At 35.2% G+C, this 16,255-nt stretch overlaps 2 protein-coding genes across 4 annotated transcripts; one reads left to right on the forward strand and one right to left on the reverse strand.

Annotated features, from left to right (window-relative positions):
• Positions 1-1,919: 1,919 nt before the first annotated feature.
• Positions 1,920-6,789, forward strand: LOC18050133 (probable pre-mRNA-splicing factor ATP-dependent RNA helicase DEAH2). 3 transcript variants are annotated; one of them, XM_006444483.2, is made up of 7 exons: positions 1,920-2,369; positions 3,512-3,714; positions 3,811-4,895; positions 5,305-5,430; positions 5,549-5,787; positions 5,965-6,083; positions 6,338-6,789. In XM_006444483.2, the coding sequence occupies exons 1-7, from the start codon at positions 2,079-2,081 to the stop codon at positions 6,456-6,458; spliced, it is 2,184 nt and encodes a 727-aa protein (XP_006444546.1). In that variant the 5' UTR covers positions 1,920-2,078; the 3' UTR covers positions 6,459-6,789. The 3 variants fall into 3 exon arrangements, with proteins under 3 accessions (XP_006444546.1, XP_024043751.1, XP_024043752.1); XM_024187983.1 differs by lacking the exons at positions 5,549-5,787; positions 5,965-6,083; positions 6,338-6,789 and having other exon boundaries at positions 5,195-5,394; XM_024187984.1 differs by lacking the exons at positions 5,549-5,787; positions 5,965-6,083; positions 6,338-6,789 and having other exon boundaries at positions 5,205-5,350.
• Positions 6,790-8,616: 1,827 nt separating this feature from the next.
• LOC18050134 (long chain acyl-CoA synthetase 1) lies at positions 8,617-14,907 on the reverse strand. The gene is made up of 21 exons (XM_024188772.1): positions 14,687-14,907; positions 14,471-14,582; positions 14,117-14,309; positions 13,895-13,958; positions 13,699-13,788; positions 13,541-13,597; positions 13,414-13,462; positions 13,141-13,217; positions 13,021-13,060; positions 12,845-12,939; positions 11,776-11,943; positions 11,460-11,570; positions 10,993-11,080; positions 10,821-10,887; positions 10,611-10,686; positions 10,315-10,432; positions 9,745-9,990; positions 9,519-9,658; positions 9,247-9,429; positions 8,983-9,102; positions 8,617-8,890 (listed from the first exon to the last, which is right to left on the reverse strand). The coding sequence occupies exons 3-21, from the start codon at positions 14,260-14,262 to the stop codon at positions 8,843-8,845; spliced, it is 1,983 nt and encodes a 660-aa protein (XP_024044540.1). The 5' UTR covers positions 14,263-14,309; positions 14,471-14,582; positions 14,687-14,907; the 3' UTR covers positions 8,617-8,842.
• Positions 14,908-16,255: the final 1,348 nt, after the last annotated feature.

Genomic DNA, 16,255 nt, shown 5'->3' on the forward strand with positions numbered 1-16,255 from the left:
AAAATAAAAGTTGTATAATGACTACGTTAATAATTGTTTGTTAGCCACACTCTGAAACACGTACGCAATAAAAACTGTTGTGGGGTTAGTAATCAATATACATATCAGTGAAATAGCTTAAGGGGCCACTGTCGCGAATAATCCAATATGCCTTTTCAAGTTGTGTGTGGTTCTAATACACACAGTGGGACACTGGATTTCATAGAATAATTAATTGAGGCCGTGCTATTTTTCTGTAACAACTAATTATCTTTATTTGATCTTGTCAAAATCTCAAAGATAATAGAAACTTGTAAAGATCATAATGTCATTCCATTAATTTCTTATTGATATGAAGAAAATATTCTAATTTTTTTTAACAAAAATTCACTTCTCTTCAAAAAAGAAAGAAAGAAAGAACCCCTTTTTTGTGTGTGTATCATTCTCTAGTGCAGGCGCCGTCAATTTTTTTTTTTTTCATGCAGATATGCTTTTAACTCTCTTAAACCATCTGCATTAAAAGAAATGCGAGCACACCTGATAATGATTGTATATATATATATATATATATATAGAGAGAGAGAGAGAGAGAGAGAGAGAGAGAGAGAGAGAGGGAGCATTGTGTGTGTGTATATATATATATATATGGAGAGAGAGAAAGAGAGCATTGTATATATACATTGAGAGAACATTATCTTGATTGAATCACAATTTGAATATTCTAATCGTCTTGAGGCTATTGATTTTCTTTTTTCTTTTTTCAAAGACTGAATTTTTAGCTCTCATTTTTCAACGTGAAGCTCGTTTTCTCTGCATATATAAATAAGTTTATTGTATTTGGTTGTTCTCAATTTGTTGAATCTTTTTTTTTTCCAATGATTTATAATATAGTTTTGAAGTTGAGCAAAGTTTTGTGTTTATGGTCGGATAATTGGTTTGAATTTTCTCAAAAAGAAAAAAGAAATTGTGTTCCTAAACAGTTTCAAGGGTCTTCAATTAACTTAAGTTCAATTGTCCTGTTTAGCAAATTATATTAGGAATATTTTTATAATTAAATTTTTTATTAAAATTTGATGTCCAAAATATTTTTTAGAGTGCAAATAACCCACCTTAAAAATAATTATACATAAATTACTAAACTCTTTTGAAGTTTTTTTTTTAATTATGTTTACTATAAAATGGATGAATACAACCTCACTTTGGAAAAACAAGGTTCAAATGTTATCTGGAAAGCATAGTTTCATTTTATTTATTTATTTATTATTATCTATTAAAACATAATTTTTGTAAGTATATGAAAAAAAATTGTAAGCATATTAAAAAAAATCAACCATAAATTATATTAGTAGTTAAGATTTAATAAATTATCAGCATATAAAGTAATAAATCATAGTATGACAATTGACAAGTGATGAATTGATAGTCAAAATGGCATCAAAAGTCTCTTTAAATAAGATTTCACATCTTATTTGATTTCACTTCTTATTTGAAAAGCCACATCAACAAATGAAGTTTCAAAAGGCTTTTTAAGTAAAATTATTCTTCCTTCTCTTTAATATTGAAGAGTAAATTTTTTATTTTCAAATAATATTATATTATTTTTAATATCATTATTATTGAAAAAATAGAAGTACTATAACTATATTATCAAAAAATTAAGGGTGGTTAAATTTGATAAAAAAAAAAAGTTACTTCTATTTTAAGGATTTTTTGGAAAAGAGTTTATTTTTTATTCTTTTATTTATCGAACTAAGTTTTTGGTGAACCTTCTCAGCTTTCAACGCGGGTGTCTTTAAAAATAAAAGATTCATTAACTTCTTCTAGTGGTGTGGCCCAAACAATATCCAGCCTGAATTGAATCGGTTCGGGCTGTCCTGTCGGTTGAGACCAAATAATAAAAAATAAAAACGAGGACATTTCAGTAAATCTCGAAACTTCCCTTGCCTTCTTTCGCTTTAAACTACTCGGGCTGTATTTACCCTAGCCTCCATCTTTTTGTTTTCAAACGTAAAACTTCGTCCTAGGGTTTGTATTATTCTCGTCGTTTTTAATAATTTCTTCGCTCGGCCTCTCTACGGTACCCTGCGACGTCGTATTGGATGGGAACGGAGAGGAAGCGGAAGGTGAGCTTGTTTGACGTGGTGGACGAGACCTCGGTCTCAGCGAAGCTAGTCAAAACAAACGGCGTCGGTCCCGGTGCGATGATGAACAACAATAACAGTTTGATTAATAGGTGGAATGGGAAGCCGTACTCGCAGAGGTACTATGAGATACTGGAGAAGCGCAAGTCTTTGCCTGTCTGGCAGCAAAAAGAGGAATTTTTGCAAGTCTTGAAAGCCAATCAAGTTATAATATTGGTTGGTGAGACCGGTAGTGGTAAAACCACTCAGGTTAGTTTTCAAATTTGACACATTACGACCCTACAAGTAACGACAGATTTACTTTTGTTTGGATTTGATAGCTTATTTTAAATTCTTTTTTTATTTATATTCTTTAAATTTATGAATTGGTGGGTTATTGTTGAACGAGGAGGGAGTATTGGAGTAGTGTCTAAAGTAGGGTGTATTAAGATGGTGTTGGTGCTAAGGATTTTGTTTTCAAAGTGTTTGCACGGTTATGCTTATCACAGGTTAGCTTTTCTCGATGCGGTACTTACCAATTCATGTTCAGTTAACATGATGAGCTGAAACTAGCTGAGCAATCTGGTTCAGTTTGTTTTGGATTCTAGCTGTCTAACCCGTTTTGGTTGAGACTGTTGGGTCTGGGGGTTCAGGAATATTGTGAACTGGACTAACTGGCATTTTACGCCTATTTTTCCTTTTAGGCTTTGTATCTAGTAAGTATTGCACTTCAGTTTCATAATATAGCATTTACCGTATTTTCTTCCTTATATTCACAACCACTTAGCTCTGGTGTCGGTATCTGTTTTTTCTTCTGACTCAAAACCTTTTTCCGTCATCACATGGATTTCCCTGTATAAGGCTTTTCAGTTTCTCAACTTCTGAATATCTACATTAAAATTCTAGATAGCGAGTATAGTGCTTGGATGGAGAGAAAGCTCAATTGCGTACTTTGTTAGAAATTGATGAGAAATTTTAGTTGAGAAAGATGTCTTAATGTTAGAAAGAATCTGAATCTGGAACATATATGTTTTTGAAGTCGTTTGATAAGGATATGGCATGTAAAATTTTTTTTTTCCCCTAATAAATTCTTGTTGCATTAGTTCCTTAGAATCTGGATTTCTTGTGGTTATAATTAAGGAGCTATTGTAACCAACAAGTGCTGAAATCCCCCAAAACTGACCCAAATTGACTTCAGGTGCACCCATAGTACACCGTTTATTTTGTAATAATGGGTAGTGACAAGCAAAACGAAGCAGTTTTTATTTTTTATTTTTGATGGTCCCAGTCTTATCTTTGTTAGTTACTTGGCTGGATGGAGATTTTATTCTACAATCAAATTGCATTAGTATGGGATGCTAATAAGTTACATAATGGAATGTGGGTGGTGACTATTATTTGCTGTTGTACAGATTCCTCAGTTTGTACTGGAAGGTGTTGATATAGAAACCCCTGATAGACGTAGGAAGATGATGATTGCTTGCACTCAGCCTCGAAGAGTGGCTGCTATGTCTGTTTCTCGTCGAGTGGCTGAAGAGATGGATGTAACCATTGGAGAAGAGGTTGGTTATAGCATTCGTTTTGAAGATTGCAGTAGTGCAAGAACAGTTTTGAAGTAAGTTCAGTTGGGGTTCTCTGGTTTAGAAGTCCCTTTTTTTTTTTTTGGGACTGAAGTGATGAGTCTGTGTTTTTGTGTTTTATTGGGTGGCAGGTATCTAACAGATGGTATGCTTTTAAGAGAGGCAATGACAGATCCACTTTTGGAAAGATACAAGGTAATTGTTCTTGATGAGGCTCACGAAAGAACTCTGGCCACAGACGTGCTATTTGGACTTTTGAAAGAAGTGTTGAAAAATAGACCAGATCTGAAGTTGGTAGTAATGAGTGCAACCCTTGAGGCTGAAAAGTTTCAGGGTTATTTTTACGGTGCGCCTCTCATGAAGGTTCCAGGTAGGCTTCATCCAGTGGAAATTTTTTATACCCAGGAACCTGAGAGGGACTACCTTGAGGCAGCCATAAGGACCGTTGTGCAGATACACATGTGTGAACCTTCTGGTGATATACTTGTTTTCCTGACTGGAGAGGAGGAGATAGAAGATGCATGCCGCAAAATAACAAAGGAAATTACTAACATGGGTGACCAAGTGGGTCCTGTAAAAGTAGTGCCTTTGTATTCAACCCTTCCTCCAGCCATGCAGCAAAAAATATTTGAACCTGCTCCACCTCCAAGTAAGGAAGGTGGCCCCCCTGGAAGAAAGATTGTGGTCTCTACAAACATAGCAGAAACTTCTTTGACCATAGATGGGATAGTTTATGTTATAGACCCAGGTTTTGCTAAACAAAAAGTTTATAATCCACGTGTGCGTGTGGAATCGTTATTGGTTTCTCCAATATCGAAAGCAAGTGCACATCAGCGGTCTGGGCGTGCTGGAAGAACTCAGCCAGGAAAATGTTTCCGACTCTACACTGAGAAAAGTTTTAATAATGATCTGCAGCCGCAGACATATCCAGAAATATTACGTTCAAACCTTGCAAATACAGTCCTTACATTAAAGAAGCTGGGTATTGATGATTTAGTGCATTTTGATTTTATGGACCCTCCTGCTCCTGAGACACTGATGCGAGCATTAGAAGTTTTGAATTATTTGGGAGCACTGGACGATGATGGAAACCTGACTGAAATGGGGGAGAAGATGAGTGAATTTCCACTAGATCCTCAAATGTCGAAGATGCTCGTTGAGAGTCCTAAATACAACTGCTCAAATGAAATTCTTTCAATTTCTGCCATGCTTTCAGGTATTTTTTCCTATCTTGTTATTTATTTTGTGTCTGTCTCAAGTCAGGTCTTAATAAGGTTAGGAGGTAGGTGCTGTTGGGATGCGTCATAATTGAGAACATCCCTATATGTCCAGCCCACACAGACACTATGTCTATGTGGTGATAGTTTTTTAACTGCTTTCATGTGTACATTGGTATACATGTATGCGGTTAAATAGTTAAAGTGTCCACTTAGGTTGTCATCAGCAACTGTCTTGTCTGGGATCCATGCCCCTGGTTGGCATGCACCATAGGATTCTAAGTAAGTGCTGATGCAGATAGTTGCAGTTTCTCAGTATTCTCTCATGAAGCAAATGGTGTCGTCGCCTCTATGCATCTGCTGACCACCGTGGGCCTCTTCTGTGATAACCAAATATTCTTTCTTTAGTACCCAATTGCTTTGTCCGGCCTAGGGAGGCTCAGAAAGCTGCAGATGAAGCAAAAGCCAGGTTTGGTCACATTGATGGGGATCACCTTACACTCCTGAATGTATACCATGCTTACAAGCAAAACAGTAAGATTTTTTACTAATTTTCTATTTTTTGCCCTCTCGATTCTTGTGAAAGTGTTTAATTTCCATATTTGATTCTAAATTTTCTTTTTTCTTTTTTTTTGTTTTTAACCTTTTGCAGATGAGGATCCATCTTGGTGTTATGACAATTTTGTCAATCATAGGGCATTGAAGTCGGCTGATAATGTTAGACAACAGCTAGTTCGGATCATGGCACGGTTCAACCTCAAGTTATGCAGCAATGATTTTAACAGTCGGGACTACTATGTCAACATCAGAAAGGCTATGTTGGCAGGATATTTCATGCAAGTAGCTCACCTAGAACGCACTGGACAATATCTGACAGTTAAAGATAACCAAGTATGTTGATTTATTAAGTTGATTCATTGTACAGAGTTGCCACTCTTTTCAGTTGTTCTCTGGACATTTCTAATTTCAAGTTCTTATATTGCTTTCTGTTCCTGGTTCATCTTTGTTTTTCACCCCAAATTGTAATTATATGCTAATATTATGTTTTGTGTTTTATGTATTTTCAAGGTTGTGCACTTGCATCCTTCAAATTGCCTCGATCACAAGCCAGAGTGGGTCATTTATAATGAGTATGTGCTAACTAGCAGGAACTTTATTCGTACGGTGACAGATGTTCGTGGTGAATGGTAAGCTTGCAAGTTACTGGTGTATTGCTTCTCCTTGATGTACAGTAATTGTAACTGCATTCTTCTGACAGAGCCTAAGCCTGAACTTGATTGATGAGTTCTGTACTTGTTCTTCCCTGTGAATTATTTCATAAGAGCTCAATCACCAATCGGACATTTTTCTTATTGTGGATCTTTACTGATGTTGCATGGTGTGTTTGCTAGCATATCTTGTGTGTTAATATCATCTGATAATCATAATTTTCCAATTGCAGGTTAATCGATATCGCACCACATTACTATGACCTTTCGAACTTCCCTCAATGTGAGGCTAAACGTGTTCTTGAGAGGCTTTACAGGAAGCGGGAAAAGGAGAGGGAGAACAACAGAAAATAAAGTATATGCCATCTAGATCCTTGACTCATGTAATATTGTTTGTCTCGAGATGAGATGGAGACCTTGCTATTAAAGCTATTCTACTTCTGCATCAGATGGAAAGAAAATATTAGCATAATTCCATGTACCATTTCCTAGAGAAGGGATGTCCGTTACTGTCTTTTTGTATTTGTAGAATCGGCCCTTGGCTTGTTTTCGGATGTCATGGCTATGTTGCTTTTGATTGTTTTGGCATGATTATGTGTTATTGTTGTGTTTCGAGATCTTTTGATGCTGGAAGAAAATGTTATAGGATTTAGTTTATATCTAAATTGTGACCTTATTGAACTCAGCAATTGCGAGTACGAAACTTATATGAGCTCAACAATTGCCGTCGCTATTAGGGGCAGCAAGCTTTAGACACCTAAGCATTTGGAGTGAATTTGACAGCAATTAGTATCTGGAAAAAGACAGTCTTGCTCGTACAGAGTAAAAACTCAGTTGACCGTGGCTGTAGTGGAGCCTCTTCTAATGAGTGATGGCGCATTGCAGCATTGATATAGAAATGCTGCTATGAGACTGCAAATTTTTGAAGGGTTTCAACTCACTCCTCTTTCGTCCTTTTCCTCAACTTGATTAAACCCATATTCATCATGATGAACAAACAGTCGTTTGGCAGTTGAGAAATACTCTATGCGGCAATCTCCTCTAGCTCCGGAGCAGAATGCCGGTCGCAGGCTCCAAATTACAATATCAGGCTCAAATGGCATTCCTTTTTATCCATTTTCTTTGCTTTGTGTAGCTGGCCAGCTCTACCGACTGCCATAGAGGTACGCCATGCAAGCATAATGCTCAATCTCAGCTCGGATTCCGTATTTGGGTTCCATATAATTAAAGCACCTTTCACCTTCTTCAACCAACCTCCAATGTGCACATGCCGAGAAGAACATACAAAAAAGCAACTTGATCAGGTTTAAGATTAACTCGTATCATTCTCTCAAACTCTTCTAATGCACTTCTTCTCCATGGACTCAAAAATCAAAAGCACAGAAAAGTGCTTCTGTGTCCCCATTTTGTTGACAAAAGTCAAAACCACATCAAAATGAATGCCCAGTATTAGGAATATAGATCATTTTAATATATGAATGTGTATTTAATAAGTTAAAGTAAGGATATTTTAAGAAATAATATTACAAGGAACGTCATAAGAACTATGAAGGGATGTTAAAAGCTCCACTCAGTAAGAAAGCTTAATAGACTTTTTTTTTTGGGTTCTCTTGGTCTTGTTCAGGCCTGACAAAATGGTCTTGTAGGTGAAAATAGTCTTTTTCACGGGCCTTGCATCGAACAGGTCTTGGGCTTTTAATTAATTGTCAATTATTATTTTGTCAGCACCGTTTGGGCCTTTGGCGATAATAATTGTATTCGATTTTGGAGGTCGCTGTAATCGTGTGGGCCAGGTGCAAGAAGAATTTTGTAGGCAAATAATTAGAGTATGCAAAATGGGTCATCGGATTATATTCGTATCGTGTTAAATTTAAGTCTATCTAAATATGACATATTTAATAATCGTGTTAAAATATTAAGATTCAAACTCAACACAAAAAATAAATAAATTACTCAATAATCCGTTTAATATCTATATATTTAACAAATGTTACACACACCCCCCAACATATTATACATTTACATTGAATAAAGTTTAAATTATACATATGTAAATAATATTATATATCGATATCATAATATATACATGTATATTAATATTTTACACATTTACACTATTAAAGTTCTAAATTTATAGAAAATTTTATAAATAAAATAGTGTATATATACATCTTTCCAAAAAAATTAAAAAGAGATAATTATGTTTAATATTTGAGTTTTATTGACAAGAACTTAAAAATTAATTTAAAATAAAAAATATAATCATATCATTGTTTAGATAAATGAGTCAAGAACTTTAACTCTAATCTGCCACCGAAAAAAATCATGTCAACCCGAACCCCATCCATTTAATAATCATATCAAATTTGACGACTCATACCCATTTATTTGTACCGTGTTCGTGTCGAATAATCGAGTCGTGTTAAATTTTCCCAGCTCTACAAATAATCAATTGTGATTTGTGAGTCTAATCATTCAAAAAAAAATGTGGAGACACACACACACTAATCACATATATGAACCGTCTGTATTTTATTCTCTCATTCTTTTAAGAGGTGTTCACGACTTTTATACATCAACATCAAGCAAAAGGCTATAGAAGTAGAGGATTGTTCTTACAATTTTATTTTCAAACAGAAAATAAGTTACTAAAAATCTTTTGTTAGTAAAGCAAGGGCAAGCACAAAACAAGTTGAGTTCTCGTTGATAAAGTCGACCGACATTGTACTCATATTTCATCAGCGTCGTCCCGGGGCCAGTTTTTCATATAGTTGATCAATTTCCACCTGTACACAATTGTTGGATTATCTGTTAGATTATCGGTAAGATCACCAATTGTTGCAATAGAAATTGGAGAACAGAGAGTAATTTTTGTTACCTGATAATATATGAGCAGTTTGTTTCTTTTCTTCTTCAATGTGGCAGTCACTAAATCTCTTTCCATGTCAAATGGGCGAGGATCCAAGATGACTCCTTTGATGTGTTCAAATCCCCTCAGCTGGTTACATGCCAACAACCAAAAAAGGGTCATGGATCAGTTTCAAATTTGACAGTTGATGCTGATATATAGGTAAAAGAAAACGCTAGTAAATCTCTAAGGCACCAGAGAAAAACAGCCAGTGTCCCAGTTGGCAAATATAACCTTGTTTCTCTCAGCTGCATTCTTCAGCTCTGAGAGGATATAATTTTGTAGCTGAACAAGTGAACAAAGTTCCAGGAATGAACCAGCATGACCATTCGAGTATGCCCACTTTTTGGTGTCTTCTTCGCATGGCACAACTACTGCAACTAACATTGACTTGAGGCTGTCCCCATAGACCCAGATCTTTAAGGAAAACCGAAATATTAAATAATAATATAAAAATTTATTTTCAATAGATTCCACTAAGAAACTGAACTATAAGAAATGCTCACGTCTTCAATTATAGGAGCCACGCAATAAACATTTTCCAAATATTCAAGTGCAACATACTCTCCCTGAGATATTTTTATAAGATTCTTTTTCCTATCAATGATCTTAACAACTCCATTGGGTAAAATTTGTCCTATATCCCCTGAGAAAGGCAGAGAATGTTAGTATCAGAACTGAATATCAGAATTCTTTTAGAATTTGGATTGACAGGAAACGTTACTGATCAACCTGTATGAAACCACCCGTCTATTATGGATTCTCTTGTTAGATCTGGATTTTTGTAATACCCAGAAAAAAGAGTCTTGCCTCTCACGCATACCTCACCACAAGGTGGATCGTCAAGCGGACTGTAGCCCATCTCTGGGACCTCCTCCAGACGAAGCTCACTGTATACAGATACTGGACCAACAGTACCAACCATGCACATTTCATCTGGAAAGCAAACTGTGGTTGGTCCACATGTTTCTGTCAAACCTGGACAATCCAAAATCCAATATGAGAGATGCATGGGAAATATGATATGTTTGAATGTCATGCTCATACGCGAGACTGAAGGATAATGTAGGTTTGGAGAATTAATATAAAGCATTAAGATTTTTGTATATTTTGATAAAAAGTCACGAGAAGAAGGCTTCAATAAAGCTATAAAAGTTTTACAGTAGTTTGTTTAGCTATAAAAGGTTTAAGAAATCCACAAACTTGATCTGAAAATTATTTTATCTCACAAATACCTCCCAACTCTTACGTCCTAGATGGTCTATGGTTTAATCATTACAGCGAATAGGCATATATCATTACCATAGCCTTGGACTAGAAAGGCACAGCAAGTAACCCGTAAGAACTCTTCCACCTCAGTGCTCAAGGGTGCACCACCACTTATTACTAGACGAAGGCGGCCACCTAACCTGGCTTTGACCTGGTTAAAAAGTAACAACATACAGATAGTTGAAGGAAGTTCTTTCAAGAGCTTAAAACTTAAACCTAATTAATTAAGGTTCCACAGTGCTGAAAGCTGGAGTTGGCATTGAGGTTGGATGAAAAGGTAATTCACGAACTATGAACCCTCACCAGATTGTAGGATTTAAATTCACTACCTTCCTGAAGGCTAACAGATCTGCCAGCGGTGATGCTTCTCTCTGTTTATATCCCATATTCATCCAAGCAAGTTTGCTGCACATCAATACAACAACCATCGGCATCATAATTATGCTATGATGGTAAAAAGGTGCAATAACATTCAATAGAGAGAGAAAACTATTGCTATTTGAAGGAACCATTATTAACTAGAGGGAAGAGCGTTTTACTATTTGTACAGGGCATCAAAAATTCGCCTCCTTAGAGGTCTGAGTTCTTCTAGTGCTTTCTTTATACCTGAAATAAAGAAAAACTTTAATTTGGTTAGTTGGTTTCTCTGAATTCAAAATCAATGAACTTACAAAGTTTTCTAATGACCAATGCCCAGGAAAGTTTCCCTGCCTTCATGAATCTTTTCAAATACCCGCGGCACACCCGCTAGAAGTGTTGGCTTCAACTCCATCAAATCATCCCTCAATGCATTCAAATCCTTAAGAAAGGAAACAAAACTTTCAACTGAATATTTTTATGAACATACATATACTTACATTAAGTACTTAAAAACATAAGTGACACAGAATGCATGGAATGCCTTAAAAACGTAAGTGACACAGAATGTGTGGAATGCCTCAAGTGAAGCGAAGTACAGAAGATAATATGCATAATATTAGCTAAATAAGATGTGAAGTAAACCTACAGCAAGTGCAACAAAACTTAGTAATTCGCATCTTAAATTTTCTATCAATCAAACATTAAAAAACTCAGTTTTGTTGTTAATATTAATTCTTTACTGTTCTCTTCTGCACACCTTACACTTGCAAAGAATGACTCAAAGCACAACAATAGAATCGAGATTTCCAGCAGCATACCCCATGGTAGTAACCAACAGAAGCACCCCTACGGAAAAAATATTCCTCAATCACGCGGTCAAGAATATGAGCAAGAGGCAGGAAAGACAGATACACGTCATCCACTGTCATCTATGTAAAGTCACAAAAATTGTACTTCAGGAAGGGGAAGAGAAAGATAAAAATGGTAGCACTAAATAAACAGAGTTTGTTGTGAGGAGATGATAAATAGCTGATTCATTGTATAAACTTCCTCCCACTCTAGATAATACTTGAACAAGAGGACCCAAATCATATCATGTAAAATCAATGTTAAACGGTCCAACACTATATTCACCTTGTCTTCAAATTGATCCAGAAAGAGATCAACCCCACTGACAAACGTTGCAATTGTTTCATGTGTTAACACAACACCTTTTGGATCTCCACTGGTTCCGCTAGTATACATGATTGTGCAAATATTAAAAGGCTGTGGTGGCAAAATCTCCATTTCATTTACTTTACCCTGATAACCAACAAATACATGATTGTGCAAAGATTAAAAGGCTGTGGTGGCAAAATCTCCATTTCATTTACTTTACCCTGATAAATAACAAACTCTCAAGTTGAAATATAACAGAGAAAAGCATACTAATATCGGAATGAGAGCATATTCTTTAATCAAGTTCATTATGGATTACCCCGTGCCGTGGTGATTTAGTCAGGGAGAAACTCATATTATTGAATAATTCTATAATTCTTAGGATGAAAAATCTTGCTTCAGAACATAATGAAAATGAAATATTTTGGAAGTGAACAAGTTTCCCTCTTCACAAAAACTAATGCATGTAAATTCAATAGTGGAGCCAGGAATTCAACACAGAAGGAGCTGAGTTTTACAATAATATAATTTTTAAAAAATTTAGAAAAAGGTATGAAAATCTAAATTTTGTTGAAATATTTTAATTCAATACACGATACTATTTAAATTTTGTAATGTCATATATATAGGTTCTGTTTGGCATTGAAGTACTGTACCTTTTAAGTTGTTGTTACTGTAGAAAAAAGCTACAAATGTGAAATAATGCAGTAAACATAACTTTTAAATAATAATTTTGACAAAAATAATAAAGATATGATAAGTTTTTCATCATAAAAATTGGTTGATCAAATCAATTTAACTTCCAAGCTATAGCAACTATATTTACCAAATATTTTAGTGCTGTAACTTTAAGTTACAGTTGTCTAACCTCAATAATAGATAGGGCTACAGTTTGTTGAGCGATTTGGTCATGGTGATAAATGATTTAACAAATGCTAGAGAGATAAAGATAGAGAAATTCCCATTATTTAACCAAATTTAATAAGAAATTAATTAAAAATGATATTAAGAAATTAATCACATAAACAGAATGATGAAAACTAACCAAGTGGAGGAACTCATCCCATGAGTAAGGTTTAATCCCAGTTTGTACAGCCATTTCCTTCTGCTCCGCTGTCAATGAGGTGAAGCATACCATTACTGCAACCACAACCAAACTCAGTAAAATGTCCTCTGGTAGTTTCAGCAAAGTTAAAATACTGAACAACTATTCATTTGAACCTCTCAGTCGTTGAGCAGATCTACAATCAGGACTCAGTAGCTGCATACAGAGTATATGATCAATTAGAACAATCTTAGTATTATACAACCAAAATGCAGATCGAGTATTTTGAGTCTTACTTCTTTCACTTTCTTATCTTGGACAAAAACAAAATCAATCTCTGCATGATCTAGTATAAAATTCACAGCCCCTGGCCCTGCATCCAAGAGAACCCATGAGGAGATCAAACAAACTGCATAAAGCAACCGAACTCCATTGACTGCATACTAGACTACTAGTAAGAGATAAAATTTGTTTTTCAGGTACACAGTCAAAATCTAAAATCTTCTTTCATGCAAGAAAGAAAATGAATTTGGAAGTCCAAAACTAATAAGTTTCTCGAGAGAATTTACCGAGGGTATCGTAAAGAGGCACACAAATTAAACTGAGGGCATTGCAAGCCTGCACAAAATTGAAAAATTTAGAGTCATCCAAAAAGAGTGAATAAATCAACATTAGATCAAACTTGTCAGAACGGACCTCCATTGCCTCAACCCACTGAGGGCAGTTTGCTCCATAAATGCCAACGCGACAACCCTGTAACAAATTTTTTTATTTTTTTAAATTAAAGCATAATTCTCACTTTTATTTTGCAGTCATATCACAAACTTCTGGCAAATACATATGCGTGTGCTTACAGGTTCAGCCCCAGATGCTCGCAATGCTGAAACAATCTGCAGAACTTCCTCGTAAACTTCTTTGTAAGTTTTCCAAACATAAGGCCCAAACTGAAGACCAGCCAAAGTTAGAAAAGAAAAATATAAACGGAGCTCCGAAAGGACAAAAGGGCAAAAAAAAAAAAAGAAACATTGACGCCATCAAGTAGATATTTACCTTCCCATCAACAAATGGACGCCAGCCCAACATCCTATTACCTGGATACTTCTGAACAGACATGCTACAAATCAAGGAAATTGTCTGTCAAAAATATTAACTCAGAAAGATCATAAGACTTTGAGACAAGTGGATTAGCAACCCCATTGTCCACTTCAATTGAATAGCATGTACTATAGTAAAATTAACTTCTTTTGGTCGAATTAAAAAGCATTTACATACCTGAAGATATCCCAAGCAGTATTTAAATCACTGTCTACTGAAGGGAAGCCGTTCGAGGCTAGCAAATTCCGATAAACAGGACCAACTGAGGGCTTCCCATCTTTTCCCTCCTTTCCTTCCTCCACTTGAGCTGCAAAAATCTTCATGTTTTTTGGGCCCGAGAGAAACTAGAACAGCTCAAAGACTCCGCAAACTGGACATTTGTATAACAACACAAGAGTTCCAGTTCTTTAGTGTACATGCAAACAAAAATGAAAGAAGAAATTTCTAACTTGAAAAATTCAAATTAGAGGAAAGAAGAAATTCCATCCTATGGAGCATGTGCTGCTTGAAACAAAAAGGAAAAATGCAAACCTCTTTAATGTCAACTCAAGTATTAATACGATGGAGAATAAAGCGCCAGTTACGATGGCTAAAAGAAAGTCTAATGACAATAGCTTAGCGGTGCTGGACAGGCAAGGGAAGTCTAAAATGATCTTGAAATATTAGAGAAGCAAATGCAAAACTAAAAGCAGATGAGAAAGTCGTTAATAATTTTAAAAAATTATAAGAATGCAAGAAACTCATTACCTTGAAACCAGCAGTATAAAGAGGTTGGTGCTTATGAAGAGGCCGATACTCAGAATCTGCGTGACCCCATATCCGTGCCTAGAATAAGTAAATGTACATAAATAAATACGCAGAAATTGAGAACCTTACCATGTGGAAACTGAATCATGCAATGCAACGGTGGGGGTGGTGGAACTGGGCTTGATGGGACAACAAAATGGGGATACATTTGTTGTCGTAGCAGTATGGTTGTTAATGAGTTAGTTGGACAGACTTGAATGCTGTGTTGTTGGAAGGATTAATTTCAGATTCTTCTTTAATTTTTCTTTTTGTGATAAAAAAAATTCATTGACTCAACCCTTTCTTTTTTGCCATTTTCACAAAAAATAGGAATGATTTTGATATTTTTAAAAATAAAAATAATAATTTAAAAATCTAAAATTTACCCTTGTTGGAATGTCATTTGCTTACATTTACTGATTTACTCCGCCGTCACCACGAAGTTGCAGCTCTCTTCTATTGGCTTACATTATATTTCTCTTAAGTAACATCATTTTCACTCCATAAATAGCATAACTAATTATAGAGAGAGTGAAAGACCACCCTAATTTTACATTAACCCAACCTAAGAGTAAGTAAAAGATTAATTAATAATAAAGTTACGCTAAAAAATTTTAAGTTAATAACATACTTAACCTAAAAATTTTGCCTTAATGAGAATGAAGTGGAATACATAGATGAGTGCATATCTTTTTTTTAAATAAATAGGTTTTCAAGAATTTGTGATCACCCTATTATTTTTATATTTGAGATGTAGGCCTTATTACTCCCATGTCGGAACTCCTAATTAACCTTCACGATATCGATTTTTGCTTGCGCTACTAACTTCTTTTTGATAAGGAACTGCTCTATAATTAATTGATTCTTGAAATTCTAATTATATATCATTTGTTCATACAAACAATTGGCAAAAATCCATAATCACTTCACATAAAAAGTTACTTAGAAGAAAGAAGCTAAGTATTAAGTCCATTTCATTCTTAAAAGAAAGAAGCTGAGTGTTAAAAGTCCATTTCATTCAAGTACATCGATATCATCATCATCATCATCAATACAATTCAACAACTCTGGAACTACTACGCTAGAGATCATTAAATGAAAGACCACAATCAGAAAGAGATGGCCATACAAGACCTGACACGTGGGCAGTCCGTCCCGGAAATGCAATTACTAAATGGCATGTTAGGTTGAGAAATACTTTTTGTATCGAATTGTGTTGAGATGATGGGATAACCCGATAGATAGATTGAGATAAACTTTGATGAGAAAAACTCATATAATAAAAGAATCCCGCTACCTTACGTTAATCGTAACATATATCCACATACAATAATAATTTTTATGGTGGGACTCACTATTGTTGTTGTGTGTGGCGTACGTTACTATTAACATAACGTAGCACTGACCATAATAAAATTATGTATTTTAGGGTAAGACTACAATTATTTTAAATATAAACACTCAGCTTATTTTGCGACCTAAAAACTCTGTCATAAGATAGTACAGTACACTAAGGTGATGGGATGGTCT

This window comes from Citrus clementina, unplaced genomic scaffold, assembly GCF_000493195.1.
Source record: "Citrus clementina cultivar Clemenules unplaced genomic scaffold, Citrus_clementina_v1.0 scaffold_3, whole genome shotgun sequence".
Lineage (NCBI taxonomy): Eukaryota > Viridiplantae > Streptophyta > Magnoliopsida > Sapindales > Rutaceae > Citrus > Citrus x clementina.

Coding starts and splice junctions, on each gene's coding strand:
- LOC18050133 (XM_006444483.2), top strand. CDS start 2,079: ATGGGAACGGAGAGGAAGCGGAAGGTGAGCTTGTTTGACGTGGTGGAC. Junction 5,431..5,548: donor CCATGCTTACAAGCAAAACA/GTAAGATTTTTT, acceptor AACCTTTTGCAG/ATGAGGATCCATCTTGGTGT. Junction 5,788..5,964: donor TGACAGTTAAAGATAACCAA/GTATGTTGATTT, acceptor TGTATTTTCAAG/GTTGTGCACTTGCATCCTTC.
- LOC18050134 (XM_024188772.1), bottom strand. CDS start 14,262: ATGAAGATTTTTGCAGCTCAAGTGGAGGAAGGAAAGGAGGGAAAAGAT. Junction 13,789..13,894: donor GTCCATTTGTTGATGGGAAG/GTAAATATCTAC, acceptor GCTGGTCTTCAG/TTTGGGCCTTATGTTTGGAA. Junction 10,433..10,610: donor ATCTGTTAGCCTTCAGGAAG/GTAGTGAATTTA, acceptor CTTTTTAACCAG/GTCAAAGCCAGGTTAGGTGG.